The sequence below is a fragment of the Ciconia boyciana genome, chromosome 5 (assembly GCF_034638445.1).
Source record: "Ciconia boyciana chromosome 5, ASM3463844v1, whole genome shotgun sequence".
Classification (NCBI taxonomy): Eukaryota; Metazoa; Chordata; class Aves; order Ciconiiformes; family Ciconiidae; genus Ciconia; species Ciconia boyciana.
The window spans coordinates 1,569,371-1,588,554 of NC_132938.1; the positions used below are offsets into that span (position 1 = coordinate 1,569,371).

At 50.5% G+C, this 19,184-nt stretch overlaps 1 protein-coding gene across 4 annotated transcripts in view; it reads right to left on the reverse strand.

The window, feature by feature from the left end:
* Nucleotides 1-321: 321 nt before the first annotated feature.
* The window catches only part of EXOC6B (exocyst complex component 6B), a 317,684-nt gene continuing 298,821 nt past the window's right edge, over nucleotides 322-19,184 (reverse strand). For 2 of the 4 annotated variants that reach the window (XM_072861632.1, XM_072861635.1), the window contains 2 exons: nucleotides 12,244-12,356; nucleotides 323-6,435 (listed from right to left, as the gene is read on the reverse strand). In XM_072861632.1, coding sequence (XP_072717733.1) covers nucleotides 6,309-6,435; nucleotides 12,244-12,356 — 240 coding nt within the window. In that variant the 3' untranslated portion in view covers nucleotides 323-6,308. Of the gene's footprint in view, nucleotides 6,436-12,243; nucleotides 12,357-19,184 lie in introns of all 4 variants that reach the window. The other 2 variants (XM_072861634.1, XM_072861633.1) reach the window with 2 other exon arrangements.

Below are 19,184 nucleotides of genomic sequence, written 5' to 3' on the forward strand. Positions count from 1 at the left end.
GTGTGGTACCAAGTCAAACATCTTACAGAAACCAAAGTCTACTGCACGTTCAGTGCCAGGGCTGGGAGGTATTTGGGGAATCTAATATCCTAACACAGTTAGGGCCAGAAAAAAACAGGCTAATATAATCATCAAATTGCAAAGGATGATAAATACCATGAAAGAAAATCGGCAATGTGAGCGGGCAAAAAGATTTCCCATAGAAAGCTAACGCATTCCCCCTTTCTGCCTCGATGAACTGCCTATTATCTCTGCTCTGCCCTCCAAAGCCTTAATTCCTACTCGGGATTACTTTCCCCCTCTGCAAACCTAGATGTAATCAATGAGAGCAAGGCGGCTACTTCTTCAGCTCCAGGCTTGGGTTTAATCATGCTTGTTTATGGTAGAAACCAATTAAAATAGCCACCAAATTAGGCAAAACTTGGCTTTAGCTTACAGCATGGCAATGCAACACGGGGTGCGGGAGCCAGCACTCGTTAAGGGGTCGTTTCCCCATGGGACAATCCATAAATCCGGGTGTTTCAGCAGCAAATCGTTGCTGGTTGTACAAAAGGGATGCTGAATTTTGTCTTTTATGGGATTTAGGAATTCTTTCCGGCGAGGTGAAGGCAAAGGCAGTGCCTTCGCAGCGATGCACACAGCCACAGCCAGCACAGGCGCTTATTTAAACAGTTATATGCTGTATTGTTTAATAGAAGTTACAATAGGATAAATGTACAGTCGAAATCAACATGCTAATTTCTAACGCAATTTAACCTGTAAACCATGCAGTCCATTTTTTAATCAGTCCATCTCTTTTTTTTTTTCTTTTAATCAGTAGCTCTGCTAGTGAGTTTTAAGGAAAAAAAAAAACTTCCCTTTAAAGTTAAACCTAATTTACTAAATTTTCCCCTTATTGTGCAACGACTTGTGCAAAAAAAGCTGTTTTCACCACATTAGTTTACAAAATCACATCCTTCCCCCCCAAAAAAAAAAAAAAAAAAAGAGAAAAGGCAACACAAGCAGCCAGTGGACAGGGAGGGATGGGGATGAGGGCACGGGTGTGTTTTCGTGTCAAAATAAAACCAGAGGGATGAGCCAAGGCAGAAGGGAGCTCGGTGCAGACTGGATTCCAGAAGCACGACCCCGAGTTGCCCGCGGAGGTTTTGGGGTGCTGCCCCCGAGGCGGAGGAGCTGCAGGTGGGATGGATGCTCTCGCTCCGGCCAAAGCTCCCCCAGCCCGGCCTGGAGCACCCAGCGTGGCCCCGGGGGCAAGAGAGGGGCTTGAGCCCCGAGCAGCAGCAGCAGCAGCCAGCATCTGTGGAGGTGAAGCAAATCAACGAGTCCCCAGGTCACAGCCGGAGCCCCTCCTCTCCATCCCCTGTTTTTGGGGTGAATCCTGCCCAGAGCAGGGTGTGCTTGGGTCCCTTCCCTCAAACGCACAACGTTCCCAGCTGACAGCAGAGACGGGCCCATCTTGAAGTCATTTGCGATGAGGTTTATTTGTGAGTTGTGTTCCCTCCGAGCTCCCCAGCAGTGTGACGAACACACGAGTCGCGCTGGTGGGGGACACACGTGGGGTCTCTGGGCACCACGGAGCCATAGGAAACGGGGCGCAGGGACCCCCGCATCCCCACGGCATCCGGGGATGGGACGTGCATCCAGCCGGGGCGTGGGAGGGTGGTTCAATGCTCCAAACCACTTGATGCTCCAAAAAAAGCACTAAACCCACCCAGAATTAAAGGGAAAAGCCAAAGGGAGGTGTGGCGGAGAGGTAGGAAACAACCAAGGAAGAAGATTTCTCTGCCTGGGGCGTGAATACTGGTTTGAAGGGATGTTGGAGGGATGTCTACCGCAAACCTCCCTCACCGGCCACTTCCCATCATCGCTACCTCGGGGGGTAAAAGATTTTACCCGAAAAACAGCTTGAGCGCAGGAGGTGCCGACAGCGGCCGATGCCACCGGAGTGGCCCCGGCTCCATCTCAGCCTCCGCTTTCCACGCTGCCTCCCAGCATCTTGCAAACAGTTTGGGGCCAGCATGCAAACGCCCACATCTTCTGCCCAAACATCCATTTTCGTAGCAGCACAAAAGCAGCCAATTTTTAAGAAAACAAAACCAAAACAGCCCGTCGAGCAAAGCATCGGCCAGCCTCTTCCCCCCCCCCCCAGAGCCTGGAGCTGCGGTTGGATGTAGAACAAAGTGCAAAATTGCTAAGAGCATCTGACTTGAACTCCAGCCCTAGGAATAAAAAAACACCCAGAAAAATCTCCTCCCCTCTCTCACACACATGCACACACGCCGATGGCTAACGGAGGCCCTTCCCCCTAACGTATAGGTACGGTCTGGGCTGCAAGTTAGCACATCAGAGCCCCTATATAAAATCAGTCTCAACCCCTGGGCTGCCTTGCAGAGCCCCTGAGGATTATAAAGAAGATAAGATGTGCGGATGCTTCTCAGGAAGCCAAACTTGTCTCTTTTGTTAATATTTTTTTTTTCCCACTGGTGCTGAAATGTTTGTCGGGTAGGGGAAGGGGGGGGATAACCCAGTCTTTTCCACAGCCACTACTTAAAAAAAAACTAAGGAAGGTTCAATGTATGTACATGGAGGTGTTAATAGCAGCATTATTTGTTTTGGGGGTTGCAAATCTTCGATTACTGCAGCGCATTCTGCCCCTGTTTCCCACCCCTCCCCTTGTGAATTTATAGCAACAACCTTTCCCTCATAAGCAATACCATCCGTATTGGAGGATACCAATCATTAGTAAGAGATTTAGAGGGGATTTTAAATGTCTTCCAGGGCTTTTTAAGCAATCTGTTTAAAAGATTAATTTTATTTTGAAGGGATGGAACTGCATCTCTCGGAACAAAAAGTTAATTAGGACCAGAGCACCAAAATGCCATTTTTCATCCCATTCTGTGACTTGCGGTTAGGCGCTTGACCTCCCGAAATCAGAAACTCGCTGAATCTCTCCCTCGGCCGAGTTTGACTTTCCCAGCAGCAAGTCCTGGGTGCCAGAAGCCGGTTTGCAGGATCCCAATCCCGGCCTCACCGAGTAGGGCGTAAAGGAGCGAGGAAATCCATCCCGGGCAGGCACGGCAATGCCGTGTCGCTCCTCTTTTAACTAAAGCTCGGTGGAGACGGGTGGGAGAGCCCAGATGTGGGACGGGGAAGGCTGGGAGCTGGCTGGAGCATGGGAAACAAGGTCTCGCCCCAAGACCCAACTGCTTTGGGGTTTTTATGCAGGCACCCCTTGCGCAATGCAATGTAGGGGTCACCCCTTGGGGGAAAAAAAACGGAGTTTCAAGGCGGTGGGCAGGATCTGGATGCTTTTTTCCGCTCGCACCGACTGCAGCACAAAGGCCCTTCCCCGCGTCTCGGGGACCAGGGGCGATGGTGCCCGGCAGTGCCTGCTCCTCCTCCCTTCATCCCGCACCTAGCATGGAGGAGAGAAAAATCATCCCGGCTGCAAAGCACCGCCTCACCCGGCAGCAAAGCCAGCGGCTGACAAAAGCGCTTAAAAATTGTGTTTGACAGTCTATCCTCCCACTAATAAAAACTGGAAATGCCAGAGTGCCTCATTTGTCATGCTTGCTGATGCTCAGTGACGCCGTTGCCAGCATCTGTAGCAGCTTGATTCTGAAGGATTTTAAAGTGCTTGTTACTATTTAATGGCCCTTAACTGAAGTGCCCTGCGGATTCAAGCTTCCCCTGTTACTGTCGCCATCGGATAGCTGGGGTTTTTGTTTCGCTCTCCATCCTCCGGGTAGGAGCTCAGGTCTGACGCTTGAACCAGCCGATCCCACCTGCTTTTGCACCCCCTTCACATTCTTGTCCCTGCGTCTCTCCCCTGGCGGCTCCGTTGAGGGCTGGGGAGGAGGAATAAAAGTGTCCTGTGGTCCTGCAGCTCACGGGACATGTCGTGTCCGGAGGGCTGAGGCCTCTCCCATCACTGCCAGGACCATAAGGACTGGTCTGCTTCCTTTCCCCAGCAATTTGGCAAGGAAGAGTTTCCCATCGGAGTCCGGCAAGCTGGGCAATTTTTTCTTCTGGGTTGTGCAGGATTTGGGATGCCAAGATCGAGCTGGGGACCCCCTGGGGCTCACAGGGGCCGTGACGGAGCCCCCAGGCTGGTTCACGCTCAGGTCCAGCGTCCTGGAGAGCAGGAAAGAGGTTGCCAGTGGGGAATGGACTGAGTTCATTTTCACTTGTCCCTCTGAAAGCCTTTGCTGGGTCATACGTAGATGTATCTACGAAGATGATCCCTTTCTGGCCATGCTAACACCAACTTTCATTCAGCTGCTTTTTTCCTCCATCCTTCTTACATGCACTTCAAAGAGGCGTTAAGAAGAAAGTAACCTCTGATCCCCCCCCCTCAAAAGCGAGGAACCGTAAAGCCAAGTTTGGCTCTTCCCTCCTATTAACATAAATAATCCACTGGTCCTCGTGGCTGGAGACTGCTGGGACAGGACGACAGCCCCAGAAGGTCATTGCTGACAACGTGCCTATTAACTTTCAGGGTTAATTAACACGTACCCTTATCAAAAAGAAAACAAACAAAAAAAGTATTGCTGAGGAACAAGGAGGGCAGATAAAGCACCATCCCCTTTGTGCATCCAGAGCTTGACTGTCAGAGAGCTCCCCAGGCAAGAAACACACAGCAAGAAGCGTACGTGGTCAGAGAGCAAAGGGACTGAACGCACCACGAAAGTGCTGCTGCGCTTCTGCAAATGCCATGCGGTGGTGTTGGAACAAGTCCTGCCCCTCCATAGCTTCGGGAGCCTGTGCCGAGGGAGGGGAAGGAGAAGGAACTTCGCTCCGCAGGTCAGCAAAACACCCCTCCGCTTCCAGAAGCGGTTGGAGAGCTGAGCGCCCACCGCCTTCGAACGAGGGTAGGCAATGGGCACGGCTTGTGCCCCTGCTGAAGCAGCACTGCCAGGGCCGTAACATACACCAGGAAGATTTGAATTCCCTTTAACATGAGGGTTTGGAAGGTGGGGGAATCGGCTGGATAAGCTTTCACCTGCAGTAATTAGAGTCAAGAGGGTAACGAGAAGATAAGGGCAAAAGTCCCCTCTCTCTGTAACCTGAACCCTGGGATTAAAGTCCTGCTGGTAGCGTTACCGTCCTCCTCAAAGGCTGCCTTGATTTGAGCAGGGCTGTTTGGGCTCCTCCAGAACAGAGAGGGGAATTTTGTCCGTAGGCACTTCTGAGCTGGGGGTTGCTGAGCGATGCTGCTCCACGGGGCATCTCCCGCTGCCTCCGCTTCGGGGACCTCCAGGAGGTTCCCGCTCGGTGTCCTGGCCAGCGGCAAGTTTGCAGGGCTGCTCCTCGCATGGCGCAAGCCAGAGCACACGTGAGAAGCAGAAGGACTTTAGCCCATTGCACCGTGTCAGGAGGAGAGGGAAGACAGGACATCAGCATGGAAAAGAGGTGCGAAAAGAGGAAAAAAACCCTGAACGGAGTGCCCTGGACACCGGGAGAGCCCGGTCTGCCTTTGCACCGTCCCTGCTGAGCATCCCTCCTCTCCTGCTACCCGACCGTGCTGGATGCGAGCAGCAGCATCCCAGCGCCAGACCGGCACCGCAGGACGCCCTGCCAGATTACCTTCTGGCTCTCCCTTTCCAAATCTAATTAACGAAGCAGCTCTTGAAGCCTTTCTACATTCAGTGCAGATCCAAAAGACACCGGCAGGTCCTAGAGGTGGAGCTCAAGGGGTGGCTACGCTGATTACAGACCCGCGGGAAAGGGTTGCAGCTCCAGCGATCTGCAGCCTAAGGTGGAAACCAGCCCTTAGAGGAAAAAGAGGAGAAAAGTTGGGAAATCAGTTTGCCTCTTTTCCTATCTAAATCCACTATGCAACCTGGCAAGACACACTAACGGGTGACCCTCTTTCTAAACGTGTGCTCCTTTTACCGGAGCCCATGAGAAGAACCTGAAACCACGACTCCTCCCTGTACGTTTTGTTTTCGTTTGTTCTGCAACTGAATAAGTTAACAAAAGTCAGACCGATTCTTTCAATTTGGCTTATATAAAAAAAAAAAATAGTCTGGGTGTGAACTTCTCTCTCAGGCTTCAGGATTTACCGTCACTTTATAAACCCCTGAAAATAGGAGTTTATAATAGGAGACTCCTGACACCACGAGCAGTGCCACCTATCTTCCCCGGGATTGTTTAACAAGGAACTTTTTGTCATCAGGGTAGGTTTCATGAATACTATACAGGTGAATAAAAAAATACATATATTCTCTTTGAACAAGGATCTCAAGTCCAGGCATGTGGAAGGCTGTGGTGCAGGGACCGGCACGGGCAGGAGGTCCCCAAGTCCCTCACGAGTGATGGCTGTTGATCAGGCTGCGGAGCTGCTTGGCCACGGTGTCTATCAGCTTCTGCTTGTCCCTCTCGTTTTTCCGAAACTGGGCAAAAACGTTGTTTTTTCTGCTCGTGTCTCTCATCCTGCGCAGAGCAGAAACAGGTTATGGCACAGGTATCGCTGCTCAAGGTTGCACCCAACCCAAGAAGGAATTGCATGTAAAGAGCCCGTATTCAGGCTCTGACAGAGAGCGGAGGTGACCGCATCTAAAGGCTCTACCCCAATTTTTATCACGTATTTGGGTAAAGACGGGCATACCAAGCCATGTGCCGGCTTTACACAGTTTGCCTTTTTGCTTTAAACCCCACAAATCCCAACCAACGTCACCGTAGGGTCTGTCCCTAACGCCAAAATGCATGAAACCCTAAAGCCTCTCATTCTCCCTTTCCGCACAGCTTTTGCTACGTCCCCATGGCATCTCATGAAGTGGTAAATGGCAACGCTGTAATATTAGGAGGAAATTAAAAAATTAGCATCAAATCCACAGCATTAAGGCTTCTTATTTGAAATGGTGCATTGCGTGCGGCCAAGAGATGCAGCTTTTGTGACAGCCATGAAGTTTTGGAGTTGTGAACTTAAAATATTATACGATATCATATAATATAATTTATACTAAAGGAAGGAATCCAGCAGTGGTTTCCCCAACTTACAAATCTTCTTGAGATTTGTATTTTTTTTCATTACATTTAATACATAAAGTAGTGCACTGGTCTCTACGAGGTCTCCAAAAAGCCAGAGACACGAAGAGCGGGTGGTGGGACGGGACCTGAAGGCGAAGCTGGTGCAGCTCCATCTCTCTCCGCCATGCAAAGCTGGGGGTTCATGCACGCTTGCATTCGCGGATGCATGGTTTTTTGGGGGGGCGGGGGCGGGCAGGTCTCGTTGCACGCTCCGAGCGTCAGCTTTACGCAGGTAGGGCATGTGCTGGGAAGGGAAACCGCCCCACACGGATCAACCCTTCAACAGCTCCTGAAGGTATCAGCCTCAACATCCAACCCGCTGGTTCTCAGCCGGGTATTATTTTATAATACCACAATTTGTAAATTATTTTCTCCGTGGATCAGATCTGGCAGAGACAGATGGCTTTGGACGAGTCACATAAGCCTGTGTTTTCGGTTTTGGGGACCTAAATGAAGCATTAAAGTGACTGGGACACAGCGCGGATAGTCCCTGGGAAGCTGGCACTTTATCAACCCGGGGGTTTTGAGTTAACCGAGCACAAATCAAACCTCTTGAAACTTATTTAACCGATTAAAAAAAAAGAAAAATCTAAGCTTTTTCATGCTTCAGTCTTCCTAAAAAGAGCCAAAGGGAATCTGAAATGTTCCCAAAAACATCCAGCTTGGAACTGGAAACAAGGATAACAACTTTATCCCAAAGGCTAATTTGCTAAAGTTATAAGTGCCCAAAGACACGGGATTACAGTCGAGCTGCTTTCCCAACAGTAACAAGATAGCTTGGAGCACATTTATTCAGCAAAATAAGCTTTTTTTTTTTTCTTTCTCTATTTTTTTTTAAACCAAAGCAGGTTGCCAGCTGCTCCGCCGCAAGAACCAGGGAGCGATCGCACCGATGGGATTTTCGAGTCGCACAGGTTAGAGGTGTCACAGTGTCAGGAATTTTGGCAATAACCATCCTCCCGTGGGACACCCGTTCCTCCAGCAGTGCTGTACGGCTCCAGCGGGCTTCAAACCACTTTACCAGGAGGGCTGAGAGCTCTGTTTCTATTTCACAGGCTATATGGGGACATCAGAGGCGCTGAAAGTAAACCTCTACCTTCAGAAACCTCCACCCAGAGCTGTACCCATCGCTCTCCGTCACTGCCCGCTGCAGTTACCCCCAGGTAACGCATGGGGAATTTACAGCAGAGCATCCTCTGCCCTAAGAGCCCTCTCATCCTGGGCATCCTGGGAGCCATCTCCGATCCTGTGGGACCTGTTCAGGTCCATGAAATGTTTTTGAAGTAGCGCGTGTTGTACGCAAGGAAACCTTTGCAGGTGTTTGAATGATTAGAAAGGAGTTGCATGGATAAAGCTACTGGATTGGGATGAAAAAGCATTACAGTTGGAGCACTGGTCCCACAACAAACCCACGTAGCGGGATCTGTTGAAGGGGGGATGAGTGTCTGGGAGGGACGGGAGCTGCTGGTATCTTCAGACGTCATGTGAAGGTAGAGGCACTAAGCTATTAAATATTATTAATGAATGAAGTTGCCTACAGGACACAAAATCCTGCAGAATTTGGGTGGGCTGTGCCAGGGACCAGGCAGCGTCAGGAGCGGCTGCATCCTTGGGAGAGCCTGAGCTTGCAGATCTGATCGAGGAGACCACACCGGCTCCGGTCCTGCCGTCACAGCCCTGCAGACGGACCCTGAGCCGACGTAACGTGGTCGGTGGTCAAAGGTGTTCAGAAATGCCGGCCCGTTTCTGTTCCAGCATTTGGCTACAGGAAACACCCAGTCCCCGATCAAGCGGTGCATCCAGCCACCACGAATATCCTCTTTGAAAGAGGGAGACAATGCTTTCGAGCAGCTCTTTGGAGGATCGATACTTTTAGTTCTTTAAGCATGTGCCTGCAGAGCCCTGGGACAACCGAGCCCGGTTTTGTAACGTGGTCCCTGTGCGTTAGCACAAGAATTAAAAGAGGAAGGGAAAGAGAGAGCTCGGCGCTGTCCCCACCCCTGTCAACAAACACCACCTTCAATAGAGCCAAGCTTTGTTTAAATTAATCTATAAGAAAAAAAAAGCAACAGAGTAAAAGCTCCTCTTTTAGCTCTAATTAGTGCATTTGAGACGATAAAGTTACCGGAGGGAACCGTTTCAAAGACAGCTTGCATTTAGATCATTTAGTGCTCCATTTAAATCAAACAATAAAGTCACTGCAAGGTGAGGGTAAAAGCCCAAGCAAGCGGCATACTTACACTCGTGATATCCTATGAGAGATGTGTGATTAGGAAAAGAGATAATGATGAAAACAAGTTACAAAACGAACCAGCGGATCAGAATTTCACGTCGCCTTGTCGGCAAAGCTCGGCTGCCTACGGAGAGGGCTGGGGCGGTGGACTCGGAGCGCGGAGGGGAGCAGACGTGCCTGAAGCTATGGCCAGGTCAGTGCAGAGTCTTGGGGGAGCTGGAGCTGGTGGATGATGCACGGAGACTCCCCAAAGGGCTTGAAGCCCAAGCGGGGACAGGGCAGAGCCCACTGGAGCGTGCAGGCGATGCCGTGCCAGGGACGCCATGCAGGCAACGCCACGCCACGAGGATGCGGGAGATGCAAGTGCCAACCTGGTGACTCCACCGGGGCTGCCTCCGGAAAGCAGATGGGATACGTGAAGATTGCCCTTCAAATGAGATCCTTTTCGGGGAGAAGGCTGGCAAGCCGAGCCAGGGTTTGTGGCTTTTTAATACCACCACTGAGCATGGATGCTGTGCGCTCAAGCACTACCTGGGGAAAAGGGCCGGGAGCATGGAGCTGCCCTCCTGCCGTCCCACTGCCTTCCCAGCAACTGCCACAGATCCCAGCTCACTGCCTGCTCCCAGTTCCCTGGCTCCTCCAGCTGCTTCATGGCCAAGCTCTCAGATTTTTACCATTTTATTGATAGCTCTGAATAGACCTCACGCTTTTCCATCATGGATGTCAGGTTGCGAATACACTGAGAATAACACAACCTATTACACAGCACATATAAATATGTATATAAAAACAATGCCATAATGTATAGAAGTGCTTTACACACAGCAACTACCTAAGTTTAGTCCCTGTGTACCGTATTGATAACATTTGGATGTCATGAGATGCTGTGAAATTATTCTCCTCTGCGGGAGAGGAGGCGGTGCGGTTACGTGGACCACAGATAATACAGATGCAACTCCGAAGCTCAGAAGCACAACAAGGTCTACACTTCTAAAAGTGTAGCCCCACCTCTAAACTAGTCATCTCTTCCTCTGCAAGCAACGGAGAAAGAGAGGAGCTCCAAAAAACAACTCGGACTTCTCCTACGGGTCTGATTTCATGGTAAATCTAACCAAATCTGACTGCCAACTCGCTTATCCTGCCTGCTCCTCCATGCAAGACTTAGCAGTGGAGTGCCCATGGCATAAGCTGCTTGGAAAATTATTAATTATCATTTTTGGCAGGTTATTTCTCTGTCAGATCAGCTGGAAGCCAGCTGTGAGGTCTGATGGTAGCAAAGGGGCAGGAGTAGGACTGATCCTCTCGATGGGAGCCTGGAGGTCTACCAGAGAAAGGCTCATCTGGGCCTCCTCCTACCACGGGCAGGATGGGTGACTGGTGGCACTTCTGTCCCACATGCTAGCGGGGCTACAAGCAAAGCAAATCCCACTCTTTGGGTCTGCAGCAAACTCATGGGCTTTCCCTCCTTGCTGCTGGCTTGTAGGACTGGCACACGCCTCTTCGCTGCGCTTCAGGAGGGATCCCAAAGCCCCGCAGAGGCCACGCGATGCTCACCCGGCACGGCCCGGCGCTGCTCCTCGGCACAGCTCCAGGGCTTGGGCTGAAGCTGGGCAAAGCGTACGAACTACAGGCTTCAAAGAGGTGCAGATTCAGCCTTACCAAAGAGCATGTCCTTGCTAAGGGCAAGCCCTGGAGCACACAGCCACCTAAAGACACTGTCCCTGTCCCGTAGCTGGGTTTTTAGCACTTGACCCTCTCCGTGGATCCAACAGAAGGGAGAGAATAGAAAAGAATAGAATAGAATAGAATAGAATAGAATAGAATAGAATAGAATAGAATAGGACAGAATAGGATAGGATAGGATAGAATAGAATAGAATAGAATAGAATAGAATAGAATAGAATAGAATATTTTCAGTTGGAAGGGTCCTACAATGATCATCTCATCCAACTGCCTGACCACTTCAGGGCTGACCAAAAGCTAAAGCATGTTGTTACGGGCATTGCCCAAATGCCCCTTAAACGCTGACAGGCTTGGGGCACTAACACATGCCTGCAGGCTAGCAAATTGTAAATGATTCTGGGGGCTTGAGATACACCTTTACAGTGGAATTCTGTTGGAAGACAAGGAAAACTCTGCTTTAAGTGTGAAGCAAAAAGACAGACCCTCAGCCAAGTGTCCTGGTTTCAGCTGAGACAGAGTTATTTTTCTTTACAGTGGCTGGTATGGGGCTATGTTTTGGATTTGTGCTGAAAACAGCATTGATAACACAGAGATGTTTTAGTTGTTGCTGCACTGGTCAAGGACTTTTCAGCTCCCCATGCTCTGCCAGGTGCAGAAGAAGCTGGGAGGGGACACAGCCGGGACAGCTGACCCCAACTGCCCAAAGGGCTGTTCCATACCATATGGCGTCATGCTCAGTATATAAAGCTGGGGAAGAAGGAGGAAGGGGGGGACATTTGGAGTGATGGCGTTTGTCTTCCCAAGTCACCGTTACGCGTGATGGAGCCCTGCTTTCCTGGAGATGGCTGAACACCGGCCTGCCCGTGGGAAGGAGTGAAGGAATTCCTTGCTTCGCTTTGCTTGTGTGCGTGACTTTTGCTTTCCCTATTAAACTGTTTTTATCTCAACCCTCGAGTTTTCTTACTTTTGCTCTTCCAATTCTCTCTCCCATCCCACCGGGGGGGAGCGAGTGAGCGGCTGGGTGGGGCTTAGTTGCCGGCTGGGGTTAAACCACAACACCAAGTCAATGCATTGTCATACAAACCCTGGGATTCAGGTTAGTGGGATAAAATAGGATTTTTCTATTTGAGCTCCCACTGTCCACCCGGGGGTGAAAGCTTCGCTCACGGGATCACAAGGAGCCTCCTGCTCCCCAGGCTGCTCCGTCCCAGCACCGCAGGGAGCTGCTAAAACACGTGCTTGCCCAAAGCGAGATGGGGGTGAAAACCATCCCGGGTGTCCGGACCCGCACTCACTTTTCCAGCAGGACGAGGGCTGTCGTCGGGTTCACGCGAAGATACTTGCACGTGGGTTGCCCGTAGTCAGCCAAATATGTCGACCAGTCCCACTGGATGAACAGATCTAAGAGCTGAAGCAGCCGTCGGAAAGAAAAAACAAAGAGATAAAAGATTTTAACAAGCTGGCGAGAGAGCAGGTGGTTTATCCGAAAGCTGGCAAAGATCCTGGGCACGTGGCGTTAACCACAAAAAAATGGTTTGCAGTCTTTATTAATTGATTTAATATTATCCTGCTAATATTTAATTATTAACTTATTCATACTTGATTGTTAATTTATTACTATTTAATGTTAATTTATGTATGGCTATATTAATTTAGCCACAGTGCACTCCTGCTACATTATCTCTATTTTTGGGGTGAACTAGCAGTATAGGGGATATGAGGACTAAGACACCCCGAGGAGGTGGGTGGCAAAGAACCCCAGCGCTCTGATGCTCTCAGCTACGGCAGGAGGGCACTTTGGGGGTCAAAGTCACCACAAATTTCTTCTGTCCCCAAATAACCCCCAGCATCGTCTGAACCATGCCACAAGGATTTCTCATCACGCTTGCTCCATCTCAACATCTTCCAAGCACTTTGTAAGCATCTCTGACGACGAGAGCTCCCCGGGGAGGTGTGGGACCCGTCCAGGAGCTCAGGGGTTTATCTTGGGTGAACGCAGCTACCAGAGGAGACTGGGAGTCCCAGGTGGTTTCCAGACATTTGTAAGAGAAACCACCGGCCCCTGGCAGTAGGGGAAGGAAAAAGTGGATTAATTCAGCTGTCCATGACAGTCCCTGCTCCAGACCCCCAAAATTCTCACCTGAAGCCCTTCACCTCTGCAAAGGACCCCCTCAGTGCCCTATCACTCCCAGCTGATTTGGGTGAGGAAGGAGCGAACTACAGCCCAAGTTTCCTAAATGCCCTCTTCCACCCCACCTTTCACATCCTTATTTTCCATAAAACCCGAACAGGAGCTCCCATGTCTTTCCCACACGAGGATCTCCTCACCCCTAAGAGGACTTGCCTCTCTGCCCACCCACGAGAGCACAGCTGAGGATGTATGAGATGCAGCCTTCATCTCCATCATCTAAACCAGGTTAATTAAGAGTGGCTGCATTCCCCCCCCCCCAGCCTTCCGCCTTGGAGAGCTGCTGTGACCGCTCTATTGCAGGACAGGCTGCCAAGCGTGTGGACGTCTTCATCGCCGGCGTCTGTGCATCCCAGCGCCCACCGCTGAAGCCTGGAGAAGAAGGACCATCCAGCGGCCAAGCGAGGACCATAGAGGGCTCATTGTTCCCGCGTCTCCATGGTTTTCCTGGAGACTCCAGCACTGTTTAACAACACATCCCGCCCCGCCAAGAAGGGGATTTGGCTCTTCCGAGACCTCAAGGTACAAAACAAAAATGTGCAACAAGATTCTTTTTGACTATGTAGGTCAGGGCAAAGAAAACAAGCTGTTGGGAACAATCCCCCGGACTGGCAGGGGGGACGGATTAGCCGGGACCTAAGAGGGCTTTTCCAGCCCGCGGTCCCGCACGGCTTTGTATGGCGGGTCCATTGTGTTAACTACAAACCCGAGTTGAACATCATCGGCAGGAGTTTTTTCCAAAGGGCACCTTCAAGAGACAACCTTAAATATGATTTCACAGGCTCTTTTCATACAGCACAGCGGGGCCAAAACTCTTCTGTCAGGTTTGTCGGCGGCGGGGGGAAGCTGCGTGGTTGTACAGGCTAAATCAGATCCCCCCCAGCGCACCAAAGTCCTCTTGCTGGTGGCCCCAGGGGGGCCGAACGTGCCTCTGGCACACCACGAACAAAGCAGCACAAGTTATTGCCGTAGAAAGTGCACGGCCGGACTTTCGAGGGGCCAGGTAGCCGTTCATGGGGAGAGGAAATAAAGCCCCAGGAGAAAGTGACAAAAGAAGAATCAAAATAAAAAGGCGATGATTAGAAGTGGGTTAGGAGAAGATAAAATAAAAAGCATGAGGAGGTGTTATAAACAGGAGGCTTGGGGAGACAGCAGAGGCTCAGGGAGCTGTGCACGAGCTCAGAGGATGGGTAAGGAAAGAAGAGGCTTGGAGAAACCTCCCACACATGTCTCTGAAAGAGCATGGAAGATTTTTAAGCAAAAGTCGGATGAACGGCCACCTAGGGCAGCTCAGCCCTTGCTCTCCAGCTCGGGAGCCTGAGCCAACGCTTGCCATTCCCACCAGGGCCAGGCGATGAGTGGCTGGGATGGCACATGGTCCTTGGCCCGACGGCCATCCCCGTCCCACAGCTTTGCTTCAGCTCTACTCCAACTCAGCCGGGTTGAAGGTGCACCACCACACCTTCCGTTGCTCTGGCATCAGCACGAAGGGATGGTCAAGTTATTTTATGGGCCTGTTTTAACATGGAGCTGTTGGAGCAGGTCCAGAGGAGGCCACAAAAATGGCCCGAGGGCTGGAACACCTCTGCTGTGAGGAAAGGCTGAGAGAGTTGGGGTTGTTCAGCCTGGAGAAGAGAAGGCTCTGGGCAGACCTCATTGCGGCCTTTCAGTACTTACAGGGGGCTTATAAGAAAGACTGAGAGACATTTTACCAGGGCCTGTAGTGACAGGACGAGGGGCAAGGGTTTTAAACTGAAAGAGGGTAGATTTAGGTTGGACAAAGGGAAGAAATGTTTTACTATGAGGGTGGCGAGACACTGGACCAGGTTGCCCAGAGAAGTTGTGGATGCCCCATCCCTGGAAGGGTTCAAGGCCAGGTTGGACGAGGCTTTGAGCAACCTGGTCCAGTGGAAGATGTCCCTGCCCATGGCAGGGGCTTGGACTGGATGATCTTTGAAGGTCCCTTCCAACCCAAACCCTTCTGTGATTCTACGATTTTACATCCATCACACCGTTCAGGTAGCTCCAGCTGCATGCATCGCTACAACAGTGCAATAGGCACATTTGAGAGAAACCCCAACGACCTGGGGGTGTTGGTCAATAGCCGGCTGAACATGAGCCAGCTGTGTGCCCAGGTGGCCAAGAAGGCCAACAGCATCCTTGTATCAGCAATAGTGTGGCCAGCAGGAGTAGGGCACTGATCGTCCCCCTGCACTGGGCACTGGTGAGGCCGCACCTCGAATGCTGTGTTCAGTGTTGGGCCCCTCACCACAAGAGAGACATGGAGGGGCTGGAGCGTGTCCAGAGAAGGGCAACGGAGCTGGGGAAGGGTCTGGAGCACAAGGCTGATGGGGAGCGGCTGAGGGACCTGGGGTTGTTCAGCCTGGAGAAAAGGAGGCTGAGGGGAGACCTCATCGCTCTCTACAGCTGCCTGAAAGGAGGGTGTGGAGAGGTGGGGGTCGGTCTCTTCTCCCAAGTAACAAGGGATAGGACGAGAGGAAATGGCCTCAAGTTGCATCAGGGGAGGTTTAGACTGGATATTAGGAACAATTTCTTCACCAAAAGGGTTGTCCAGCATTGGAAGAGGCTGCCCAGGGAAGTGGTTGAGTCCCCATCCCTGGAGGTATTTAAAAGCCATGTAGACGTGGTGCTTAGGGACATGGTTTAGTGGTGGACTTGGCAGTGCTAGGTTAATGGTTGGACTCAATGATCTTAAGGGTCTTTTCCAACATAAATGATTCTATGATTCTAAATAAGCCCCATCCTAAATCCGCTCCCACCCTGGGCTGGACCTTCCCCGAGCGCTGGGAGAGCCAGACTCCCCCCGGCCGGCTCACGACAGTGACGGATAGCCTGTGTATTTTACAACTGTTTGCCCACATCAATCTTGCCGGCGAGGCAGGTCCGAGGATAGCTGGGGCCGGCACCTTTGGCCCCCGGCTGCCGTGCGGCACAGGGCATCGCCGGCGCTTGCAGGGCTCTGCCACGGGTCGTGCTCTGTAGGAGAGAGGTCTTGCAGGAGGAAGCCCGACGGCTCAGGGCAAGCTGTCTCAAAACGATTTATCTGTCACATAAATGTGGTTTTATTGGTTTTACTGTTTAAACTTTTCACCTCTGCTGCTAAATCTGAACGACCAAAAAAAAAAAAAAAAAAGGAAAGGAAAAACCCGCCTGTGCAGTGGCGCTGGGCTGCGGCTGGCCTGCCAGGGGAGATTCCAAATAAAATATGCAAATGCCATTAATTCTTCAAACTAGAGTCTCCTTTTCAAGGCTATAAATCAAACTCGACAGGACGCACATTGGGGGAAAAGGAAAAGAAGAAGGGGGAAAAAAAAGAGGAGCTTTTACCGCGATGATATGAAAGTGGAATAAGCTCAGAAAGCTGCAGACGTGCTGCGTGCGCAGAGCAGGGCTGCGAAGCTGCAGCTTCCCGGGGCACGAGAAGCATCTTTGCTGCAAGAGCGGGGAGAGGTTCACGTATACATTTATAAAAATGAAGAAACGGCGAATGGTTTGAGTATGCTGCCTAAAGAAAGGTGTTAAAAAACCCCCACAAAATTGTTTTTATACACATATATGAATGTTTACTCAAATGGTGATTCAAGAGCAACGCTGGAAAGAAAGAATTAAACTGGGAACCAGTTCCCAGCCCTGCCCCAGGCTCCCCTTGGCAGGGGCCGAGAAGCACTTTCTCCCCATTTCCCTCAGTTCCACCTTGAAAAACACTTCCTTTTCACTCCCCTTGTAATATCACCATCTCAAACTCTGCAAAAATGTTATTTTTTTTCAAAGCAGAGGCATGTTTTTACGGCCCTCAAATCAAGTACAGGGAAAGGATGATTGCAACTTAATTGCACGCTGGTGGCAAAGGAAAGGGGGCCATCGCAATGACTTTGCAAGCTTCTCCCTCCAGATGCAAAGCAAAGCGGGACAGTATGGTCTGTCTGACACCAGACGACAGAACTGAATCTGGATACAATTCTTTCAGCCAAGCCAGAAATAATGCAGTGTGAATCCAAACTGATTCCAAACACAGTTTGCAAGCTCTGCCAGCGCCCCTGGAACGAGATCAGAGAAAGCACCAGCATTTGCATGCTTGCACCAGCGTCACAGCGGGCTCTGCACAAACCTGGGAGGTGATGCATGGTGGCTAGAGATAAAGATGGCAGGAAAGGGAGACCCATGTTTCCTAAGATGAAAATAAACCCATGCAAAAAAGCCTTGTCCTATCTCAGAGAAGCCAGGATGATGTTGCAGGGATAACTCTAGATACGGGATCCTCTCAGCCCCAAGGACCTCTCCTCCCCTCCTCAAGCCTAAGACATGAAGGTCAAGTCTTACTGCAGGACAGATGAAAATTCCTGAATTCCCTGCCTTCATGCAACACCTGGCTCTTCTGTTTTTTTCTTTTCCCTCTTCTGAACTGATGCAGCACGGCTCTGAGCATCCACAAACAGGGAGTTGCACCCAAATGCTTTTGACCTGCAGGAAACTACCACTTGAGGTGCACCAACTGCTCTGGGCTCATGGACAAGTCTACTGGAAGAGGAGCGTGATCATCCCCTGTTAGCAGAGGGAAGAGCTTCCCAGGACAGAACTGTCACGACACCAGACACGATGCTACGTCCACTGGAGCAGGAAGCAAAACTCATCCGAATTAAAAGCAAAGAGCAACTGTTCACAACCAGAGCTGCTCCAAGACATGAGGGCAGCTGGCCATGAGACCACAAGAGGCAATCTGGCTCAAGAGCCTGATGGTGAAAGGAGAAACAACCCCATCCTGAAGACTAACTCTCACTTTATTTCAAGGTCTAGGTCTCCTCTTCCCGGAGAAATGGAGGCTCAGGGGGAACCTCATCACAATATTCCAGTACTTAAAGGGTGGCTACAAGGAGGATGGAGGCTCTCTCTTCACAAGGAGCCACATGGAGAAGACAAGGGGTAATGTCTCCTAGTTGCACCAGGAGAGGTTTCATCTCAGTATGAGAAAGAAATTTCTTACAATGAGAATAATCATTCACAATTTCCCCAGAATGTGGTAGAGTCCCCATTGCTGGAGGTCTTCAAGATGCGATTGGACAGGGTGCTAGATCATCTCATTTAGGCTTCCTTTCCCACGAAAGGTTGGACCAGATGATCTCTCAAGGTCCCTTCTTAACCTGGGCTATTCTATGGTTCTGTGATTCTATCCCGAGAACAAACATCCTCTCCCTCTTATCCACCACAATATTTACTCCCAGTGACAAGAGAGAGCACCAAGATGGTTTGAAAAAGACTTTCCTCTGCCAACACCATCAGAGTATCAGTAGATCCACCAGCAACAAGACATTGTGAGGGCTGGTGGGAAACATCCAATAAAGAACTAAACCTTTGCTTTGATAAATGCCCGAATTAGGGAATTCTCATATCCCTGCAGCTATTAATTACCCTTTTAGTTCTTTTTTCCTTCAAGCACACGTACAGCAGGAGACAGACTCTTCTCTACTAGGAGCTGTTGACTTTCCGTGGTGCTCAGGGACCACACGTTGGAGCTGGCCGGAGCCGGGCTGCGAGGCGTTACTGCCTGACATGCCTTCTGCAAAGCACCAACTGCTATTAAAAAACCCCAAAACAAACACCATCAGCACGCACGCATACACACCGAAGGATGAAAAGGGAAAGATGACTCAAGACCATTAGCTGGCAAATCTTGCAACCTGTTTCAACAATATTAAACGCAATTATCCCGGATTTCTCACATCCATTTGAGCTAAGGGAATTAGAATTAACTTGCATCTTAAATTAGGAGCCAGCCAGGCATCTGGAGGAGCCTGGCCTGGGTCTAGGTGGTACCAACAGCGGGTGTGTGAGATCACAGAATCATAGAATACCAGGTTGGAAGGGCCCTCAAGGATCATCTGGTCCAACTTTTCTTTGCAAAAGCACAGTCTAGACAAGATGGCCCAGCACCCTGGGCCATCTTCCTTGATCTTCCTTGCGGTAGGGTTTTGGGGGAGGTTCAGATCAACACGGAAGGGACAGCTATGCCACAAGTTTACGGTCAAGCTT